This window comes from Neomonachus schauinslandi, chromosome 5 (assembly GCF_002201575.2).
Source record: "Neomonachus schauinslandi chromosome 5, ASM220157v2, whole genome shotgun sequence".
In the NCBI taxonomy this organism is placed as follows: Eukaryota; Metazoa; Chordata; class Mammalia; order Carnivora; family Phocidae; genus Neomonachus; species Neomonachus schauinslandi.
The window spans coordinates 86,562,005-86,583,040 of NC_058407.1; the positions used below are offsets into that span (position 1 = coordinate 86,562,005).

General features: G+C 37.0%; 1 protein-coding gene across 1 annotated transcript in view; it reads left to right on the forward strand.

Annotated features, from left to right (window-relative positions):
* Positions 1 to 14,948, forward strand: part of PLCZ1 (phospholipase C zeta 1) — a 50,273-nt gene extending 35,325 nt beyond the window's left edge. Inside the window, 5 exon segments of the mRNA XM_021690703.1 lie at positions 577 to 693; positions 1,790 to 1,962; positions 9,527 to 9,659; positions 13,942 to 14,091; positions 14,863 to 14,948. Of these exon segments, the coding sequence (XP_021546378.1) occupies positions 577 to 693; positions 1,790 to 1,962; positions 9,527 to 9,659; positions 13,942 to 14,091; positions 14,863 to 14,948 (659 nt within the window).
* Positions 14,949 to 21,036: the final 6,088 nt, after the last annotated feature.

Below are 21,036 nucleotides of genomic sequence, written 5' to 3' on the forward strand. Positions count from 1 at the left end.
GAGGCAAACAGAGATTGAAGGAATTTTGAGGGAAGATGCTGTGGTGGTTAGGGTTGGGAGCTGAACTGAATAACTTTAACATCCCTTTCAACCCTGAGAATCTGTTGGTTATTCAACTGGATTAATTTGGATGGCATTATATATCTTTATATGACTTACATGTGATTCTGCCCTAATGCAAAAACCAAAGTAAAAAAAAAGACAAAATGGAGAAAGATACAACTTTTTTTTAAAACATGGATGCATTTTATTTGAAAATTTTATATATTCTTATGTCAAAGTGAGATTAATTTGGATGTGAAAAACAAATATATTATTTAATCATTTTTTCCTCAAGTGAATGATTAATATACATAAAATTGTATAATAAAAAATTATTAACTTCTCAATAACAGTGAATTACACTGTCAAACAAAGGCATGGATTTATTTTGATTTCCATGAATTACAAATATTTTTGCTAAGACATACGTATCAAAAGTACTGAAACAATTGTAGAATTATATAATATATAGAAGCATAGTAGTTAATTATTTATTTGAAATCTTTCACGATGTTCTCATATATATTTTTTTAGGCCACGAATTTATTCTTCACACCAGCAAGTTCATTACCAGAATTTATCCCAAAGCAACAAGAACAGACTCCTCTAATTTTAATCCTCAAGAATTTTGGAATATAGGTTGTCAAATGGGTATGTTATATAGAATATTGAGTTTCTGTAAAAATAAGATAAAATAAGTTCATTTTGTGAATTAATGAAAGATTTATGAAAAGAGCTTCCCAAGTAGATTTTTTTGGCCCTGGGTGTTTTAGGGTCAGGCAATAATGACGAATCATTAGTTTCAAGAGCTGAAGTTATTCCTAAATGGGTCAGAGAGGGTAACTCTAAGTGAGGGTTAGGGGCATGGAAGTTCAATTCATGGAGAGTTGGCATTGGAAGGGTAGGAAGGGAAAAAAGACATCAAAATGGATGTAAGAGGACAGTGAATATCAAATCCTTTGCTTGAAAGATTTGCTAAGGGCTTCTTTAAATCAAGGGACCTCTGCCTTTTATACTTTACACCAGCTTCTGCATTCACAGTATTGAAAAGTGAATGAGATTACGTGGCTCCGTTACTTGTCTTTACCAGACCCTCCCTATTCCAAATTGATTCACTGTTACAGCACAGGCACTAACCAGTCAGAGGGTCCCAGGTGTGAACGCCTCTGCTCCTGGCTTGGCAATGCCCATCGGTTTGTGGAGGGAGGGGGAGAGTAGGGTTAGGATAGGTGGGTGAGGGGGTATTAGGGGAAGTGGAGGATGGTACTGCATACAGTGGCTTTTTACCAACCTCCATGGAGGAACTTCTATATTTTAACACCAATTATTGCTCTGCTTGTTTCCCACTTCCTCTTCAAGTGATAACAGTATCTCTTTGGGCCTGAAAATTTAAAATATACTCAGTGTCTTTCCTTCTGGCATTAAGTGTACTGATTTTCTCTATTCTCATATCTCCTGAATGTCATCTCACCTACACATTGCTATTCTGTAATCTATACTGTGTATCAGTCTGATGTTTAAACCAAAGGTATAAAATAATTTAAAAATTAAAACCCACGTTCATACATTAATATACACATAACAGGAAGACATGTTTAAAAATCAGGAATTATTTGGCTAATGATGCTCACTCTTAAAATGTTTGGACATATAAAATCCATGATTCGGTTTCAGTAAATCTTTGAGCTGTGTTTCTTTAGATGTACCCTCTCTTTCCTGACAATAACAAAATACTTTTTTCTCACAGTGGCCTTAAATTTCCAGACCCCTGGTCTGCCTATGGATCTTCAAAATGGGAAATTTTTGGATAATGGTTGTTCTGGATATATTTTGAAACCACATTTCCTAAGGGATATTAAAACAGAGTTTAATCCAAATGAAACACCAAAAGACATTGATCCAGTTACTCTTACGATAAGGGTAAGATGAATAACTTTTTCTTTTTGGGGGAGGTTACTATAGAAGCTAGAGAGTCTGCATTAATATTTTGAGTTCCATTGATTTCCTTTAATGTCCTTTAAATTTCTGTTCATCTTGGGGCGCCTGGGTGGCTCAGTCGTTAAGCGTCTGCCTTCGGCTCAGGTCATGATCCCAGGGTCCTGGGATCGAACCCCGCATCGGGCTCCCTGCTGGGCGGGAAGCATGCTTCTCCCTCTCCCACTCCCCCTGCTTGTGTTCCCTCTCTCGCTGTCTCTCTATCTGTCAGATAAATAAAATCTTTAAAAAAAAATTTCTGTTCATCTTTTTCATATCGCTCCATATCTGAAAAACTTTTTGTTGACTTTTCGCATGAATGATTACCTGCTTGTGAATAGAAATATTGAGGCTGAAAGCTTCTCCTCTCCAAAGTCTATATTATCCCATTGTCTTTAGGCATTTAATATTGTGATAGAGAAGTCTGAGTTCAGCCCACTAGTTACCTTGTAGATATGCGACTCTGTCCCTCCTTAACTTTATAGAATTTTGCTAGGAAATTTTAGGAGCTCTTTGCTTTGTCATTAATCTCCAGCATTAGACTTTCACAGTTCCAGATTTTTAACCCCTTTTCTGAATATTCTTTGATTAGTATTTGGAAACCAAAAGTTATCCGTATGCTTTTCTTGAGTATCTGCCTGCATGTTTACTAATTCCTGTCAACTCTATCACTGTCTCTTTTTTTCTGCCTTTGGTTTTCTTCCATATTTGATTTTATTCTTTACCAATTCTAATGTAGATATGAATTTTTCTCCTGCATTATCAGTTTCTCCCCTCCAATTTTTATTTACCTCATGCTGCTTCGTTTTTATTTCTGTCTGTATCCTATCCAGCGTCCTTCCCCACCCCCCAACCCGTCTTCTTAGATTCTGTGTGATTTTATTGGGAGCAAAAGTAGTTGTCTAAAATTTATTGTTTCCAAAAAGTATAGACTTTCTGGAAACTTTCTTATTTTTCTATAACTTAAGTGCTCTATTTATTTCCTTTTTTTTAAATGTCCCTGAATCTTCTAAAAAGCCCTTAGCTTTTTTCTCTCCACTTAGTTATAAGCAATTCTATTTTAAAAAATATTTTATTTATTTATTTATTTATTTATTTATTTATTTATTTATTTATTCATTCATTCATTTATTTATTTGACAGAGAGAGAGACAGCAAGAGAAGGAACACCATCAGGGAGAGTGGGAGAGGGACAAGCAGGCTTCTCGCTGAGCAGGAAGCCCAATATGGGGCTCGGTCCCAGGACCCTGGGATCATGACCTGAGCCGAAGGCAGACGCTTAACCAACTGAGCCACCCAGGCACCCCAGCAATTCTATTTTAGATTGTATCTACAAACCTATGGTTTGTAACAAATTGGGTGGGTAGGGCTCTTTGGTCCCTCTCTTGGTTTAGCTGGTTGCTCCTAGAACCGTATGAACCATTTCAGATTCTGTTCTGGAATTTTGGTACTTGTATTGCTGTCCCTGGTGAGGATTTTTGCGTTTGCTGTTCTATTGAGGGGAGTGTTGCTGGCTGTGCTGGCTGGTGGGAGCTTCCCTGCTCTGGCGTCCTGGCGGTCAGAGTGCAGGAGACGCTCTAACCCAGACTGAATGCCCTTCATAAACCTTCCTCTGTCGGCTCCTTCCTCTACTGTCCTGATGTCACAGGACTTGGGGGACCACTTTCATCCACTTCCGGCCCTAGCCTTTTTGTCCTGGCTTAGAATGGAGATTTAAGAGATGTTGCTGTCTTTCAGAGATTAATGTGGAAAGAGAGTAGAGCAAAGTTGAATGAGAAAGAAATGATCTCAGCCCCTGAGAGAAACAGTACCAGTGAAATATGTAGCTGACTTTTTCCTTGGTTGTTAGGGATTTTGTGACTCTAAATTTTTTTTTAAAGATTTTATTTCTTTAAGAGAGTTAGAGAATGTAAGCAAGGGGGTGGGAGAGAGGGATAAGCAGACTCCATGCTGAACACAGAGTCTGACGTGGGTCTTGATCCCACAAACCTGAGATCGTGACCTGAGCCAAAATCAAGAGTGGGTGCTTAACTGACTGAGCTACCCACACGCCCTGGATTCTGTGACTCTAAAAGTAGGGGCATGTAGGGTAGAAAAGTAGGGGCATATAGTAGAAATTGCCTCCAGCACTGGATGCTGCCCCAAATCAATTAGTTGGCACTCTTTCTAGGATCCAGCAAAATATTCTCCATTAAGCTTACTTTGCAAATATTATCATAACTTTGGCATTTTTTTATTTTTTATTTTTTTTAAGATTTTATTTATTTATTTGAGAGAGAGAGAGAGAGGGAGAGCACAGAGGGAAAAGCAGACTCCTCGATGAGCAGAGAACCCAATGTGGGACTCGATCTCAGGATCCTGGGACCCTGACCTGAGCCGAAGGCAGCCGCTTAACCAACTGAGCCACCCAGGCACCCTTTTTTTTTTTTGTATTTTTTTAATACAAAAATTTAAAAGATTAATAACTTTTTCTTTTACTTTTTGGTTATGATATAAGCTAGAAAGTATACATTAATATTTTAAGTTCCATTGACTTCCTTTAGGGCCTTTAAATTTCTGTTGATCTCTTCAGCCCCTGTAAGGTGGGTGGTATTTCAACATTTTCCACATTTGTACCAGTGTCTGCCTGTTGTTTTTTTGCGTGAATGAAAAAATGCAAAAGGCTACATTATTCTAAACACCTAGTCTAGTCATTGTAGTAGCTGTTCTAGTGAGAAAAAGGGATGAATCAGCCACTTTGTATGGTCCCCTCCTACTCCTCACAAATCTCCTTGCTGTGCATCTGGGGCTTTCCTCTCTCCCTCTCTCTCTCTCTTTTTTTCTCTTCTTCCCAAGTGATTCTTTCTTTCTCAAATTTGTGGGCTCCTTTACTCTACCTGCCTCTGAAGTATTTATGTTGTTAAGGCTTTTTTTTTTTTAAATTTTTTAATTTAAATTCAATTTAGTTAACATATAGCATATTATTAGTTTCAGGGGTAAAATTTAGTGATTCGTCAGTTGCATATAACACCCAGTGCTCATTACATCACATGCCCTCCTTACTGCCTGTCACCCAGGTACCCCATCCCCCCACTCACCTAGTCTCCAGCAACCCCCAGTTTGTTTCCCAGAGTTGAGTCTCTTCTAGTTTGCCACCCTCTCTGTTTTTAATCTTATTTTTTCTTCCCTTCCCCTTTGTTCATCTGTTTTGCTCCTTAAATTCCACATGAGTGAAATCATATGGTATTTGTCTTTCTTTGACTTATTTTGCTTATCATAGTACCCTCTAGTCCATACATGTTGCTGCAAATGGCAAGAGTTCATTCTTTTTGATGGATGAGTAGTATTCCATTGTATATATGGATATATACAATGGAATACTACTCAAAGTAAGCATATACATATATATATATGTGTATATATATACACATATATATATACCACTTCTTTGTCCATTCATCTGTCGGTGGACATCTGGGCTCTTTCCATAGTTTGGCTATTGTGGCCATTGCTGCTATAAACATTGGGTTGCATGTGTCTCTTTGAATCACTATTTTTGTATCCTTTGGATAAATACCTAGTAGTGCAATTTCTGGATCATAAGGTAGTTCTATTTTTAACTTTTTTAGGAACCTCCATATTGCTTTCCAGAGTGGCTGCATCAGCTTGCACTCCCACCAAAAGTGCAAGAGGTTTCCCCATTTTCCACATCCTCGCCAACATCTCGTTTCCTGACTTGCTAATCTTAGCCATTCTGACCAGTGTGAGGTGATATCTTGTGGTTTTGATTTGTATGTATTTCCCGGATGCCAAGTGATGTAGAGCATTTTTTCATGTGTCTGTTAGGCTAAGGCTTTTTCTTAATCCTTATCTCAAACTAAATATTCTCCTTGTGTCCTTTTATATACGTTGATGGTTTCAACTACCAACAGTGCTCAAATCTTCAATCTGCCTTCATTTCTGGAATGTAAAGACATATTTTAAATATCCTACTTAACATCCTTACCTGTTTAATCCTTGTTCTGTCAAGCTTAATATATTAAAGGCTGAACATCCCTTCCTAGTCCAATCTTATTTTCTTTAAATGTCAGTGATCTCCACTGAATTCATTGTGTCAATTAATTCAGGCTAGAAAATTGGGAAGCATTCTTCTCTTCCACATCTGTCACTTCCAATGTCCCATCTCTAAATTTTATTGATTAGAAATGTCATCCTTATCCAATCCCTTGGTCTGATGCCATTTGCCATTGACCTCCCTCCCCCTTTTTTAAGGAATTTGTTACCTGTCATCACATTTATTCCTTTGGCCTCCTAAGGGTTTTTCACATAGCCTGTCTCAGTTCTGATTCATCTTCCACAAATTGCCCAGAGACATTGTGCCCCAGTGCTAATCTCATTGTGCCTACTTAATGTTTCTTTGGGTGTCCTGCTTGCTTTCTCAGTCAGGGCTTAGCCTAATTCTCTAGGCCCATCTCTCGCCACTTCTAGTCTTGCACCTTATTCTGTAACCATATGACACCTCCACGTATTACATATGCTTTTTCATTTGACTGGGTCATTCTTCCATCCTTCACCTGCCTGTTGCATTCAGACTCATTTTTCAAGACTCAAGGGTCACTTCTTTTCAGAAGTTTTTTTTTTTTTTCCTACACTAAATTAGTTAGGCTTCTTTTTGTAGTTTTGTTTTTCCATAACACCCGATGCCATAATATGTATTATACAGGTATACATCAGCGATATTGCAGGTTTGGTTCCAGACCACCACAATAGAGTGAATATCACAATAAAGCAAGCCAAATGAACTTTTTGGTTTCCCAGAGTATATGAAAGTTATGTTTATACTATAGTCTATTAAATGTGCAATGTATTATGTCTAAAAAAACAATGTACCTACCTTAATTAAAAATACTTTGTCACTAAAAAGTGCTAACCATCATCCGAGCTTTGAGCGAGTCACAATCTTTTGGCTGGTGGAAGGTCTTGCCTGGATGTGGACAGCTGCTGACTGATCAGGGTGGTGGTTGCTCAAAGTCAGGGTGGCTGTGGTACCATTTGTCAACTATGTTGGTGTAGTCTTCTAAATCCTTTGTTGTCATTTTGACAATCATCACAGCATCTTCACCAGGAGTAGATCCCAGCTCAAGAAATCACTTTCTTTGCTCATCCACCAACTCCTCATTTGTTCAAGTTTGACCATGAGATTGGAATAATTCAGTCACATCTTGGGGCTCCAATTCTGACTGTAGTTCTCTTGCTGTCTCCACCCCATCTGCAGTCAGAACACACACATGTATTAGTGTGCTGTCTTATATGGGCATGGTTGGTGGCACCTCCAAACAATCACAACAGTAACATCAAAGATCAATGATCACAGATCCCCATAATAAATATAATATTAGTGAAAAATTTCGAAATATTATGAGAATTACAAAAATGTGACAGAGAAACATGAAGTGGGCAATTGCTGTTAGGAAAATGGTGCCCATAGACTTGCTCAATGCAGAATTGCCACAAACCTTCAGTTTGTAAAAAATGCAATATCTGCAAAATAGAGTAAAACAAATCTCGATAACATGAGGTATGTCTGTAATTGTTTATTTACTTGGACTTGTGTTTCTCCCCCACTTGTCTGAAGGCCCTGGAAGGATAAAGACTGTGTTTTGTTCAAGTCTTATCCACAGTGCCTGACACAAAGTGTATGCTCAATATATGTAAGTTAGTTGAATGATTTCTTTTGCAAGTTAGAAATAGTAAGGAGAACAGATGTGTTCTTTCATTGAGAAAGCAAAGATGGGAGATAGCTAGTATGCACAGATGTTTACAGATGCCACCTGTTTGTTTCTGAAGGGTCTCATATAGGGATGTAAGTGGCATATAGGGATGTAGGTAATAAAACAGGCAGGATTAATGATTTTCCTGGCAAACTTCTGCCATAGCCATGTGGGTCCTTCTCTCTTGCTTTGATCATCCTGGAGAGCTTTGATTACAACTTGTACAAGTTGTGGAAGGCATGACTTGGGAATCAAGAGACCTAGTTTTACCATTAGCTTTATGTCCTTGATGAAGACATTTCAACATTTCTGGTTTAATCTCTGTCATCTGCAAATGGAGAGTTTTGGATTAGGTCAATCATTCTCAAACTTATAAATACGATACAACCATTTTCTAAATTCAAAATCTTATGCATAAGGCCAATAGATGAAAGCAGAGGTACTCTAGTTGACCATCAAGGGTTTTCTTTTTGACATCTATTTCCGTGGTGGCACCTGGAAAGGCTCTGTGACTCAGAGTGTAAAAAGTATTTGAATAATAGACTCTAAATTCTTTTTCAGTTCTGATATTCAATTATTATTATTTTTTATTTTATATATTTTTTGACACAAGGTGCACCAAAGCCGAACCTTCTCCATATTGGTAAGGATCTGTTACCTGCGGAGGAGATACTCAGCTGGGAGGCTCTGGTATCAGTGTACTTATTGATTATGGCCAATGTTCCAACTTCCCTGATGTCTAATTAGGCTGATTGATCAATGCCCATTCCATAGTTGTTGTTAAATATTTACATAGTCACTCTGGTTTCCAGCTAATGTTATAATGTGTGGATGTAGGAAAGGAAAAATTATACATTGGCACTTCTTCTGTTTCTTTTTCTTTTTTTTCTCTTCCTTTCTTCTTTCCTTCCTCCTTTCTTTTTTTTCAAACAATTATTTATTTGTTCCTTTTTATTATAATGTTCAGAAATTGAAATTATGCCTGAATTTTTATATTAGTACATTTTACAAATTAGTGCACTTTGAAATAGTGTTTTTTGTTTGGACTTTGTTCCCTAAAGTAAGACAAAACTTTGCTTCAACAGCTAGTTTGACTAATACAAGGTTAAATGAAACTATTGTTAATTACTTTAAGTGTTCTTCTGATACCCAGTCCCTAATATACATATGAAATCATTGATTTTGTCAGACTCAAATTACTTATGATAATACTGACAATAATAGATAATATAAAATTTTATCATAAATTATCCAAACATAAATTATACTATGAAAAAAATACTGTCATAGGAAATTATGCAGTGCTTTTTCTTACATTTCAGAAGTAGTATTAATATTGTTTCTAATTTTTGGCTGTTTACATACAGTATGAATTTCAAGATAGTTCATGTTTTCAGAGTAATTCAAGCTGAATTACAGTAGACTATGATTCTAACAATACTTTTAAGCAGTGCCTTATAACAACCATAACAAAGACTTTAAAAATTAAAAAAATGTTGAACTATAAATCCCAGACAATGTGAATTTTACTATAACTATATATTAGTAAAGTGGAATAATATAGACATATTCCTAGTATTCACTTACTGACACTTGAGGATAAGAATTAAATTTTAAAATTTGTGTTATATTCCACTTTTAATTTTTTTGTGGGAACTGAGAGTCTATCATTTTTTTGGAATAAATATTTTATTTTGAAATTATGTGATTATGCAGTTTGATATCCTTTTAAATTTTTGCATTCAAATATTTTTGTGCAGCTCATCAGTGGTATCCAGTTACCTCCCAGTAACCATTCATCATCTAACAAAGCTGACACACTAGTGGTTCTAGAAATTTTTGGTGTTCCAAATGATCATGTGAAACGGCAGACTCGTGTAATTAAAAGAAATGGTGAGCTCCCAATATATTTTTATTGAACTTCTACTAGGCTTCTTGTTTGAAAGCTTAAAATTTATCTAGTGATAGAGTTTTGAGACATCTTTATTATTCCTAAGGCAAGGGCTTTGAATTAGGTTTTAGCTGACCAAAGGGTTATATGCAGTGAAAACAATTTGATAGTGATTCAATGTATTGTTTAGATATATTTTCAGATTACAGATACAAAAATTTATCTGACCTGAAAAATTACTATTTTTTTTCCCTTTGACCTCCTTTTCATGTTTCTTCCCATATTGCTGAATTAAAGGGACATTTTGATGGCTGCAAATCTACTTAGCTTCTAACCTTTGTGTAAAATAAAGAACGTATGATTATTCTGATATAGTATGTTACCCATTTTTATTTCACTGTTTGAATTATTTTAGATCAAAGGTCTGTGGCTTTTGGCTCTGGCTAAGGATGCCATAGAAACCTACTCATACAATATTTGGATTCATAATTCAGTCATTTTTGCCAGAAGGGAAATGTAGGAATGGAAGAAATGACTTGGGTAAGATTTTCAGTTCCAGCATCCCGTGATATTTTATATAATACACTACTGACAGCGTCACATCTTCGTTGAGGGTGAAATCATTAAGGATATTAAAGTGTAGATTCCTGGGATTGACCTTTAGTCAGGGTCACCTTGGAGGAGACCTAGGAACTGATTCTTGAGTCTAAAATCTTCTTTGGGTGGATATTCCCAAAGTAGAGTGGGCTTCATTTTTGAGTCTGGAAATATGTGCCAGGTTAAATGGCACCAATGGAAAAAACAGGTGCAGTTGTATTAGTCCTTTTCTCCTTGGGTGATGATCTCCAATAATATCCACCATCTGCCCCTTGTAGTGACACCCCAAATACTCCTCCAGTGTCCCCCTAGTGCAAAAGGTATGGAAAGAAGATGTGGGAAGTTTTGGCTACTTCATCCTAGGTTATCTATGGGAAGGGATATTGGTGAAGACTCACTGCACTATTTGGCATGCCTTAGAGTTGAAGGCATACTACGATGGTGGTGTCACGAAATGGTAATTGCTTATGTCAGGAAGCGTATAGTACCCCATCTCTTGTTCTCTTCATCCCCTTACTTGAATCTTCATAACAAAAGGCACGGAACATTTGTTTATTCAATGCACCTCTCATAATATGATTCTAGCTCCCATTAGAATTTAGATTATATCCCTGGGTTTTATGGAAATATTCCTACAGAAATTAAATTTGCTTTATCTAACAATACTGAGCCTGTTTTATTAGAATCCTGGTGATAAGTATCAAAGAAACTTAAAATCTCTGTTTATTAAACATATTACTATGTATGTCCCGATCAACTCTATTTTAGATAGTTCTCAGTTTGGCATGAGAGATGAGATACAATAAAACAATTATGATAAAGTCATTAGTGTTTTAAGGAAAATATGAGAATTGTAGTGGAACAGGCAAATTTGGAGATGGTTCTTGGAGAATGAATAGAATTTTTTACAGAGATTGAGGATGAAGGCATTGAAGGCAAAAGGAATAATATGAGCCTTAACACCTGGAGAAGACTAAATTCAAATATGCTAGGGAAAAATACAGAAATTTAATATGGATGGAATACAGGGTCCTTAAAGATAAAATGAGAAAGTTATGTTGGGTACGGCCATGGAAAATTGTGAAAGCCATGATAAGATGTTAGGTAATTTCTTTTCTGTAGAAAATGAACAAAATTAAAACTCTTGAACAGGGATATAGCACTAACATACTTGAGTTTTAGGGCGATTGTTTCTGCAGATTTGATAGGAAGAAGTGTATGCGAGAGAAATGAAAATACAAAATAGAGTCAGGATATGATTTCATGGCTAGAGGATGGGGAATTCCAGTCAAAGAAGGCCCATGGCATCAGAAAAGGGGTGGAGGACGTATATGAGGAAGACTAGCAGGAATAAAAGTCTAGATAGCTGGACAAGAGGGATTCTAGGATGGCTTAGCTCCTAGAGTAATTGCGGTATAATAAGAGAAATGAGAGTCTGGAAGGAAAAAAGATCACATTTGGATAAGGTGTAGAAGTAATTCTTCAGTTTTGGTCACGCCCGAGAAAACTATGCTTGTAACTATCAAATTGTTATCCTGGTTTCCTTCCTTCCCTCCTTCCCTCCCTCTCCCCCTTTCTTTCCTTCCTTCCTTCCTTCCTCCCTCCCTCCTTTCTTCTTTCTTCCTTCCTTTCTCTTTCTCTTCCTTCCTTCCTCCTTTCCTTCTTCCTTCTTTCCTTCCTTTCTTCCTTTCTCCCTTTCTTTCTTTCTTCCTTCCTTCCTTTTTTTCTTTCTTTCCTTTCTTCCTTCTTTCTTTCTTTCTTCTTTCTTTTTCTTTTTTTTTTTTTTAAAGATTTTATTTTATTTATTTGACAGAGAGAGAGAGAGAGAGACAGCTAGAGAGGGAACACAAGCAGGGGGAGTGGGAGAGGCAGAAGCAGGCTCGCGGCCGAGCAGAGAGCCCGATGCGGGGCTCGATCCCAAGACCCTGGGATCATGACCTGAGCCGAAGGCAGACGCTTAACGACTGAGCCACCCAGGTGCCCCTCTTTCTTTCTTTCTTTTTCTTTCTTTCTTTCTTTCTTTCTTTCTTTCTTTCTTTCTTTCTTTCTTTCTTTCTTTCTTTCTTCTTTCTTTCTTTCTTTCTTCTTTCTTTCTTTCTTCTTTCTCTTTCTTTCTTTCTTTCTTTCTTTCTTTTTTTCTTCCTTCTTTCTTTCTTTCTTTCTTTTCTTTCTTTCCTAAAAGGGCTTTTGCATATAATACATATGATCTATATGTGTATGTGTGTGTGAGAGAGAGTTTATAATGAAGTAGGGTTAGAGGAGGAAGATAAATCAGTATAAGAATTTTGTGCACATTTTAAAGAGTCTATAAAGAATTGACACTGATATAAGAAAGTGAGGAACAAGACAGAGGATCATAGGGAAGGGAGGGAAAAATGAAACAAAATGAAACCAGAGAGGGAGACAAACCATAAGAGACTCTTAATCTCAGGAAACAAACTGAGGGTTGCTGGAGTGGTGGGGGGTGGGAGGGATGGGGTGGCTCGTGATGGACATTGGGGAGGGTATGTGCTATGGTGAGCACTGTGAATTGTGTAAGACTGATGAATCACAGACCTGTACCCCTGAAACAAATAATACATTATATGTTAATAAAAAGATTAAAAAATAAAAAAAGAACTGACTCTTAGATCTGCCCCTGCACTCCATGGAATTATTTCTTTTCTTAAGGAAAGACAATACATTCATTATACCAGCATGAGTCAATTGGTTTAATATTTTCATGGGCATAGATTGCATCCTGGATTACTATCTGGTAAATGTGTGCCTGTGCCCACAGATGCACCACAGAAAACAGAAAATATAATTAGTCACAAATTCTTTCATACTTCTGGAAAGGTAACTCAAAGAACAAAACCTATCGACATAGCAAGCATAGCATTACCTTTGTACATGAAAGCAATACATATTATTTTTCTCTGAATCTAAATAGGCTGTATATTTGATCTGGATGTGAATTTCTTGATTCCATTAAATTATGCTTAAGTATTGGATGATTTGGGTCATATTGTGACACAATTTGGATTTCTTACTTGGCAAGAGATGGTTGTTTGGGATGATTATTTTGCTGGAGATCTAAATGACTCATCTACTTGGGACTTTAAAATGAACACTTACTCAAAAGAAGGATCAAAGGCTGGCTTTGGAGTACTTAGCTCTCAGGCCAACAACTGTCTATGGAGCTCTTCCCATAATAGGAGCTGGTATAGAAAAATGATGTTATTTAACTCTTTTGTTAGGGCAATGCCTAAACACAGCAGTCATATTGCCTAGTGATGAAATGTTTCTGCTCTGAAATCGGACTCCATTTGTTTGAATTCCTGTCCTGCCACTTAATGGCTGTGTGTGTGAAACCCCGAGGAAGTTACGTAACATCTTTCTGGCTCAGTTTTCTCATCTGTAAATATGGATACTAATAACCCTAATGGGTTTGTTGTAAGGATGAAATGAGATTATTTACTTGAAGTTCTTATCGTATTGCCCAGCAATACTAAAAACCCAATAATTATTGTTACTGTCATTATTATTCCTTTCTCATTGGATGCGTGAAAAATTTAAGTGCTCTAAAACATAAGCTGTTAATATTACTAAGTGTTGAAAAGAAAAATTTCAGAGAACAGATACCATGCATTACTCCCTAGAGATAGTGTCTATGATTCTTTGATGATATCTTCCTTTATATTTCAGCTTTTTGTCCAAGATGGAATGAAACATTCACATTCATTATTCAGGTGCCAGAATTGGCTCTGATACGTTTTGTTGTTGAAAATCAAGGTTTAATAACCGGAAATGAATTTCTTGGCCAATATACTTTACCAGTTCTATGCATGAACAAAGGTAATATTCCAAAAAGTAAGATGATTGTGCTAACAATTAGAACTTACATTTCCCAAAGACACACATGTATACACCAAATGAAAGTCAGATGTAAAGGAAATTTTATGTATTGACACATATTTTCTCTCAGTGGTATATTACAGAAACGTGTTCTCATGTGGAAGGTGGGATTGTGGTTTGGGATCGCTAGGAAGATAAATTAGACAAACTTGGCATGGATGAGCATTTCTTTACATGGATCATCACTCTTTTGTTTCAATTAAGAGTAGTCATGACTACCACAAAGAAATAAAGCATGGGAATCAAAGAGAAGGGAAAAGCAGTGACTCATTCTGCCAGCCCAAGAAGAGCCTGGGAGCCCAAGATCATCCTTTCTTGACTCTTTCAGAGCTGCCTTTATGTTGCAGTCACCTTGCAGAGGTGATTTATGCTATTCCTCCAATTACCTTATCCCAATGTGTTTACTTCTCTATCACCATCTGAGCGGTACCTCAGAAACAGAGTCTTTCTGCAGCAGAAGGATGGTGGCTAATTTAGCACACTGCACTTTGAGGGAGGAGAAGTGTGAGCTGTGTGCTCAGTGTTAGGCAGTAAGAAGTCAGAACAGAAACCAGATATTTTCTTTTTTCTAGGAAATTAATATACAAGATGAATATAACTATGCAGTTATAGTTTTTACATATGCTTAGTAAAGCTAGATTCTTGGTAGCACTATCGAGAACACTGCTGGTTTATTTTTATTGTCCTAATTAGATATGATTCCTTTTGCAGGTTACCGTCGTGTTCCTCTGTTTTCCAAAATGGGTGAGAGTCTTGAGCCTGCTGCACTGTTTATTTATGTGTGGTACGTCAGATAGCAGCTAATAGTACCTGACAGATCATTAGCTATACATCATAATAAAACAGCCAAAATGAACGTCCATACCTTTTTTCTTTTTTTAAAACATAAAGAAAAATGATTATTTACAAAAACAGAAATATTGAGCAAATTCCCCTTTAATATTCAAAATAGAACGGTGGAAAAAAAGAAAGCAAAACAGTTCAGAGGGTCCCGACAATGTGACTCTCTTGCAGCGCAGTTCTCCTGCCCCTCGGCTGCTCAGGCTGCTCTTGCAACTTGCTTGTAAATGAGTAGAACTTACAAGCTCTTAAAATATGTCTGATTATATAAGATATGTTGGCAAATATTTATCAGTAAAAAGAACTGTGAAATCTAAGAGTGTTTTAACTTCTAGATACCCACTGCTGCATGTTGTAGTGAACTGGAATTAGATTCCCAGGTGCTTTGTGCCCTTTTATATCCTAGGCAGTAATTAGCCCCTGCCTTCTCAGGCTAGTTCTCAGATGCTGGGCATTGGGCTTGGTACCCTGTAATTACACAGACATTTTTATGAGTGCCTGTGAAATTGATTTGCAGTCAACAGTGTTCAATCTCCATATCTGTAGAAGAGATCTGCTCTGCGGACTTCTGTGCTTGGCTCTCTGAATTCACACTATTTCTGAACCTGTGCTAATGTACTTTGAAGATTGTCTTTGGTCAGAGATGAGATTCCTGTGCTATTTCGTATGCTGGGCTTCTCGCCATCAGCAGCACTTTGATTTACTAAACGTCGTATGTAGAATAATACAGTTCCTTATTAACTCTTCTTTTTCAAAAAAAACCAGGCATATTAATACTTATTCTACCACATTGTTGCATGGGAGTGAGGCAAAAGTATGCCCCACAATTTTTGACTAATTAGGGGACCCTCAGAGATCAGAATTAATTTGTTGAAATTAAACCTGAACTTATAACTAAAATACCAAAAATGACTTTGAGATGTTTACTAATGCATTCTCTCTCGATGGCCAGAAAAATACAAAATAACACAACTACCGTATTTTACTACTATGGTTTACCCTCAGAACCAAATATTTAAAATAAAGATGCCACTGGGAATTCAAATACCCAAGCCATAAGTAGTAAGAAAAGTCCCAATGCATCGTCACCCAGATACTCCCTCGTGGTCGTTCTAGATTTAAGAGTGGAGTACCCTATTCCCAGTGCAGAGGCACAGCCAGTTCTCAGAGGGATACTTTTATTTTGCCAGATAATAAAAAGATCTTTTTAAAATCATCTATTGTTCAGTCTAATAGCAGGTGGGGCATTCAGCCTGTTGACCCGAGGCTTTAACCTTTCTAAACTCCTAAAGTCTTCTGAAGATCTGGAATTCCATGAGACTTAAAGACTCTGATCAGGTGAGTTTTGCAGCAGGATAAACTTCTATTTCTTATTTATACCATCAAGATTTGAAATGAGGTAGAAAAAAGGATATATACAAATTTTTTTTTCCTCACTTTTGCTTCAGGTACTAATCAAATTCAGCTCACTAACTTTGAAGACCAAGTCTTCCATTTTTCAATATCCCACTCTATATCAGAAATGCACTTTTGAAAGGAAACATTGGATCATTTTACTTCCTGTCCAATAATCTTATAATGTCTTTAAACATCTTTAGTCTAATTTTTTGTATGCATTATTTATCATTTACTTTCCTTTTGAATTGAACTGGCATATTATTATTACTACTCCTACTACTATTATTATTAATTTTCTCACCAACTACCATAGAAACTCCACAGCTAGGGAATGCTCTCATTTTAGAGAAGGTTGGGAGTGATGTGAGAAGCCAGCTTTGATTCATGCTGTCTAGGCATATTTTTTTTTTAAGATTTTATTTATTTATTTTAGACAGAGAGAGAGCAGGAGCAGGTTGAGGGGAGGAGCAGAGGGGGAAGGAGAGGGAGAGAATCTCAAGCAGACTCCATGCTGAGCATTGGACCCGAGGCAGAGCTCCATCTAGACCCATGAGATTGTGACCTGTGCCAAAATCAAGAGTCAGCCACTTAACCCACTGAGCAACCCAGGCGCCCCTAGGCATAATTCACTTGCAGGAAAAAATAGCATTGTTGAGTGGAAAGAAATAGAAAAAAGTGAACCCCTGAGCTGTGGCAACAGAAGACCTTTTATCTTTTAAACTCTCAGTTGAAATGTCAGTTCCTCAGGGAAGCCATCCACCATCTTTTAGACTAGGTCATGTTCCTTGGTGTGTGTTTCCACACAACTGACAAAATGACAGCTAGGAACTGATGTTGTGCTATCAGGTGGGCCCTGTCATTGTTAAGAGCTGGCCTGACATTTGCAGTTAGACCATGGTGTCCTGTTGAACATGACCGGCTTCACAGAACAACACATTCACATAAACAACATTTTATTTGGGAGAGGGAGAAGCAGACCCCCTGCTGAGCAGGGAGCCCAATGCAGGACTCGATCCCACGACTTTGGGATCATGACCTGAACTGAAGGCAAATGCTTAATCAACTGAGCCACCCAGGTGCCCCTCGACTGTTGATTCTTTACCAATTATACCTTTTGCCTTGATTCATTCTTTTTATCTTATGGATGAGATTTATTCCAATCATAGAATTGCCCCCTACTCTTGACAACAACCAATGCAGAGAAGAGCCCTACTTCCTTGAACTGCGCCCCCTTACCCAATCATCTAACGCAAGACTAAATCCAATAAGAAGTGCTTTTCAACATCCTTTTACTGAGATGCCCCACGGTTCCCTGTTTGTTCATCTCCTTATTGCAAAGAGCAATAAAGCCAACTCTGTGTGTTCCTGGTGACCTTTGGCTGGAGGGCATTGACAGAAACTTGGCTTCTCCTTCTGTATCATGCATTACCTTGTAGTGATCAGTGTGACAGGAAAATTTTGTTATGTTGTTGATTTTGACCTTTTCTCTCTTTTTTCTGCTTGTGGTTGTTTAGGGCCTCAGAAAACATTAAGAGCACAGTCTCACCATTTAGACTTCTTCTGACTTTTGTTTGGGAGATGGGTGGCCACTGGAAGCCACTGATGCTGGTTGCTGAGGACTAAAGTTGCCCGATCTCTGAAAGAAGTGTGGAGAAGCTCCCTGTAGTCATAAAAAAGAGGGCTTTATTTTAATTTTGGGTATGGGGAGTGTATGGTGATTTTGAGCAGACAATGCACCCAAGATAGCACCTCCAAGGGTCGCAGTTAAAACCTTTATGCAAATTTCAAGGGATATTTGGGAACCACAATGGTAAGAAGCTCATGCTGTGGCCTGGTGTAGTGAAAATGGAATCACTCTCAGTGAAGCCCTTATGAGCTTGAACAATGAACATTTTATTGAGGGAATATATGAGTTTCATTTTTCAGGAGTTATTAAGATTCCATAGTCTTGGTGCTACATAAACCTTTATTAAATTGCATTTATTTCAAAGTAATAACCCTCAGGCAATATTTGTACCAAAAAAGGATTCTTATGATGCGGTTTGGATTCTTACACCAGAAGTTTGAGCTCTCTGTATAATGAGAGCAAGCATTTTTCCCAGCCCCTAGAAATTTCAATTTCACACATCAAAGGGGTGGCTTAAAGTGGGTTTTGAACTTAGGAGAGATTAGAATCTGTGTGTCTTGTATAGTTACACACCAGCCCAACACGTGGCGGTAGTGGGGGGAGAGTTGATGTTTAATGCCTTACAAATATCTTGCACATTTTCAGCAACCAGTGCCTTCTTTCTCCTTTCCATGTATATACAATTTAACTTTCACACTTTCAGTCATCTTTCCTGTTCTCCCAGGGCAATTACTTTTCTAATGTGATACATATCTGCAGTGTTAGCAGTACCTAACATGTGCCAAGTATTAAACACAAATTAACCTAAATCCTTTCAGCAATCCTATATTTTATTGGTAATGAAACAGCCCCAGAAATATTGACTTGCCCAAGGTCTACAGTAAATGCCAGAATCTGGGTTACTGACCCAGGGCAGTCTGGAAAAAAAGTAAATGTTTTGATTACATCACTTAATATACAAAAATTAACTCAAAATGGATTATAGATGTAAATGTCAAAGTCTGAAATTAAAACAAAAACTATAAAACTTTTAGAAGAAAGCAGATAGAATATCTTTGTAACTTTGGGGTAGGGGGAGGTTTGTTGGAACATTAAAGCATGACATATATAAAAGAGATGGTAAGTTGGACTTCATTTAAAAAAAGAGAACTTTTGCTTTTTGAAATACAAAAATGAAAAGGCAATCTACAGATGGGGAGAGAGATTTTTAACATATCTATCAAAATACTTGTATATACACTATATAAAGAATACTCACAAGTCAATAAGACAACCCAGTAAAAATGAGCAAAATATTTGAACATGCACTTCCCAAAGGAAAATATATGTGCTCAATAAGTGTATAAAAAGATGCTCAACATCACTAGTCATTAGGGAAATACAAATTAAAAGTACAATGAATTACCAATAGAATGGCTAAAATAGAATAAAAGGGGCCCTACAGATGTTGGGAAGGAGGTTGAAACTGGAATTTTTATACTTTGCTGATGGGAATGTAAAATGGTATAATCACTTTGGAAACAGTTTGGTAGTTTCTTATGAAGTGAAACATATACTTACATATGACTCAGATATTCCCCAAGGTATATAAACATATACCCACACATGACTCCTAGATATTTACCCAAGAGAAATGAAAACACATGTGTGCACAATACTTTATTTATTTATTTTTTAAGATTTTATTTATTTATTCATGAGTGACAGAGAGAGAGGGGGGGGAGAGGGAGGACCCTGGGATCATGACCTGAGCCGAAGGCAGACACTTAACCAACTGAGTCCCCCAAGCACCCTGTCTGCCCAATCCTTTATGCGTATGATTGTCGATAGCAGTTTTATTTATAATAGCTACAAACCAGAAACTACCCAAATGTCCATTAGCAGGTGAATGGATAGACAAATTGTGTTATAGCCATACAATGGAATACTATTTAACACCATAAAAGGACAAAAGGACTAAATTATTGAAATATGCATAAATATCAATGAACCTCAAAATCATTATGATAAATAAAAGAATATAGGCAAAATAAGTACATATTGTGCGGTTCTATTTATTTACAATTATAGAAAGTTCAAATTATAGTGACAGAAAGCAAATCAGTTGAAGGGGGTTCGGGATGGAAGTAAGGCTGGATTAAAAGGAAACTTTTGGTAGGGATGGAAATGTTATCTTGATTGTGGTGATGCTTTAATAAAGGTATATATATGTCAGAACTGCTCAAATAGTACACTTGAAACATGTGAGGTTAATTGAACTTCAGTTAGGTCTCAAAAAAAATTGAAAAAATACAGACTCTAAGAAAATAATATAGTCTCAGCTCTCTTTTGGACATTCTCACCAGTAATCTGCCTCAATGGTACACAGAAGGTTTTCCTGACTCGGCTGTGACAATGTGTGTTCTAACAGTAAGATCAGCCAATCCTCTAATCAGATCAGGTGATAAAGCTTCCCTAAATTGGGGGACACGAGATTGGTGGAGTGGTAAGCGTAGAGCACTATTCTAGACTCTGTGGGGTGCTGGACTTGACAGAAATGTGCATGGGGCTGCTTGTACAATATTTATGGCCAGTCCACATATACTGAACACCATTCCTTTAACCAAGACACACTATTTCTAATATCCCTTAAGCTAATTGATGTACTCTATTGTGTAAATACAGGCAGGGATATTTGAAGCCCATACCTTTGGAATGTAGATTCCTCATTAGAGTTTTTAAAATGTTAACTAATCTCTTCAGGAGGTCTATTAAAACTAATTTATGTGCACACAAATATACACATTCACCACATATACAAACACACATACATGTGCACACACACTCATACATATATATCACGTTTTATTCTGAAGTTAGTAAATTATGGATATTTAAACCAAAACAAAGGATAGACTTGTGCTTGAATTTTTTTAGATCTATTTAAAATACCCAAATAATTACTTTTGTTCTTAGTCTAGACCAGTGGTTTTCAACTTATCTTCATGCTGGTGTCATTTAGAACGGTAAAAAAAAATATT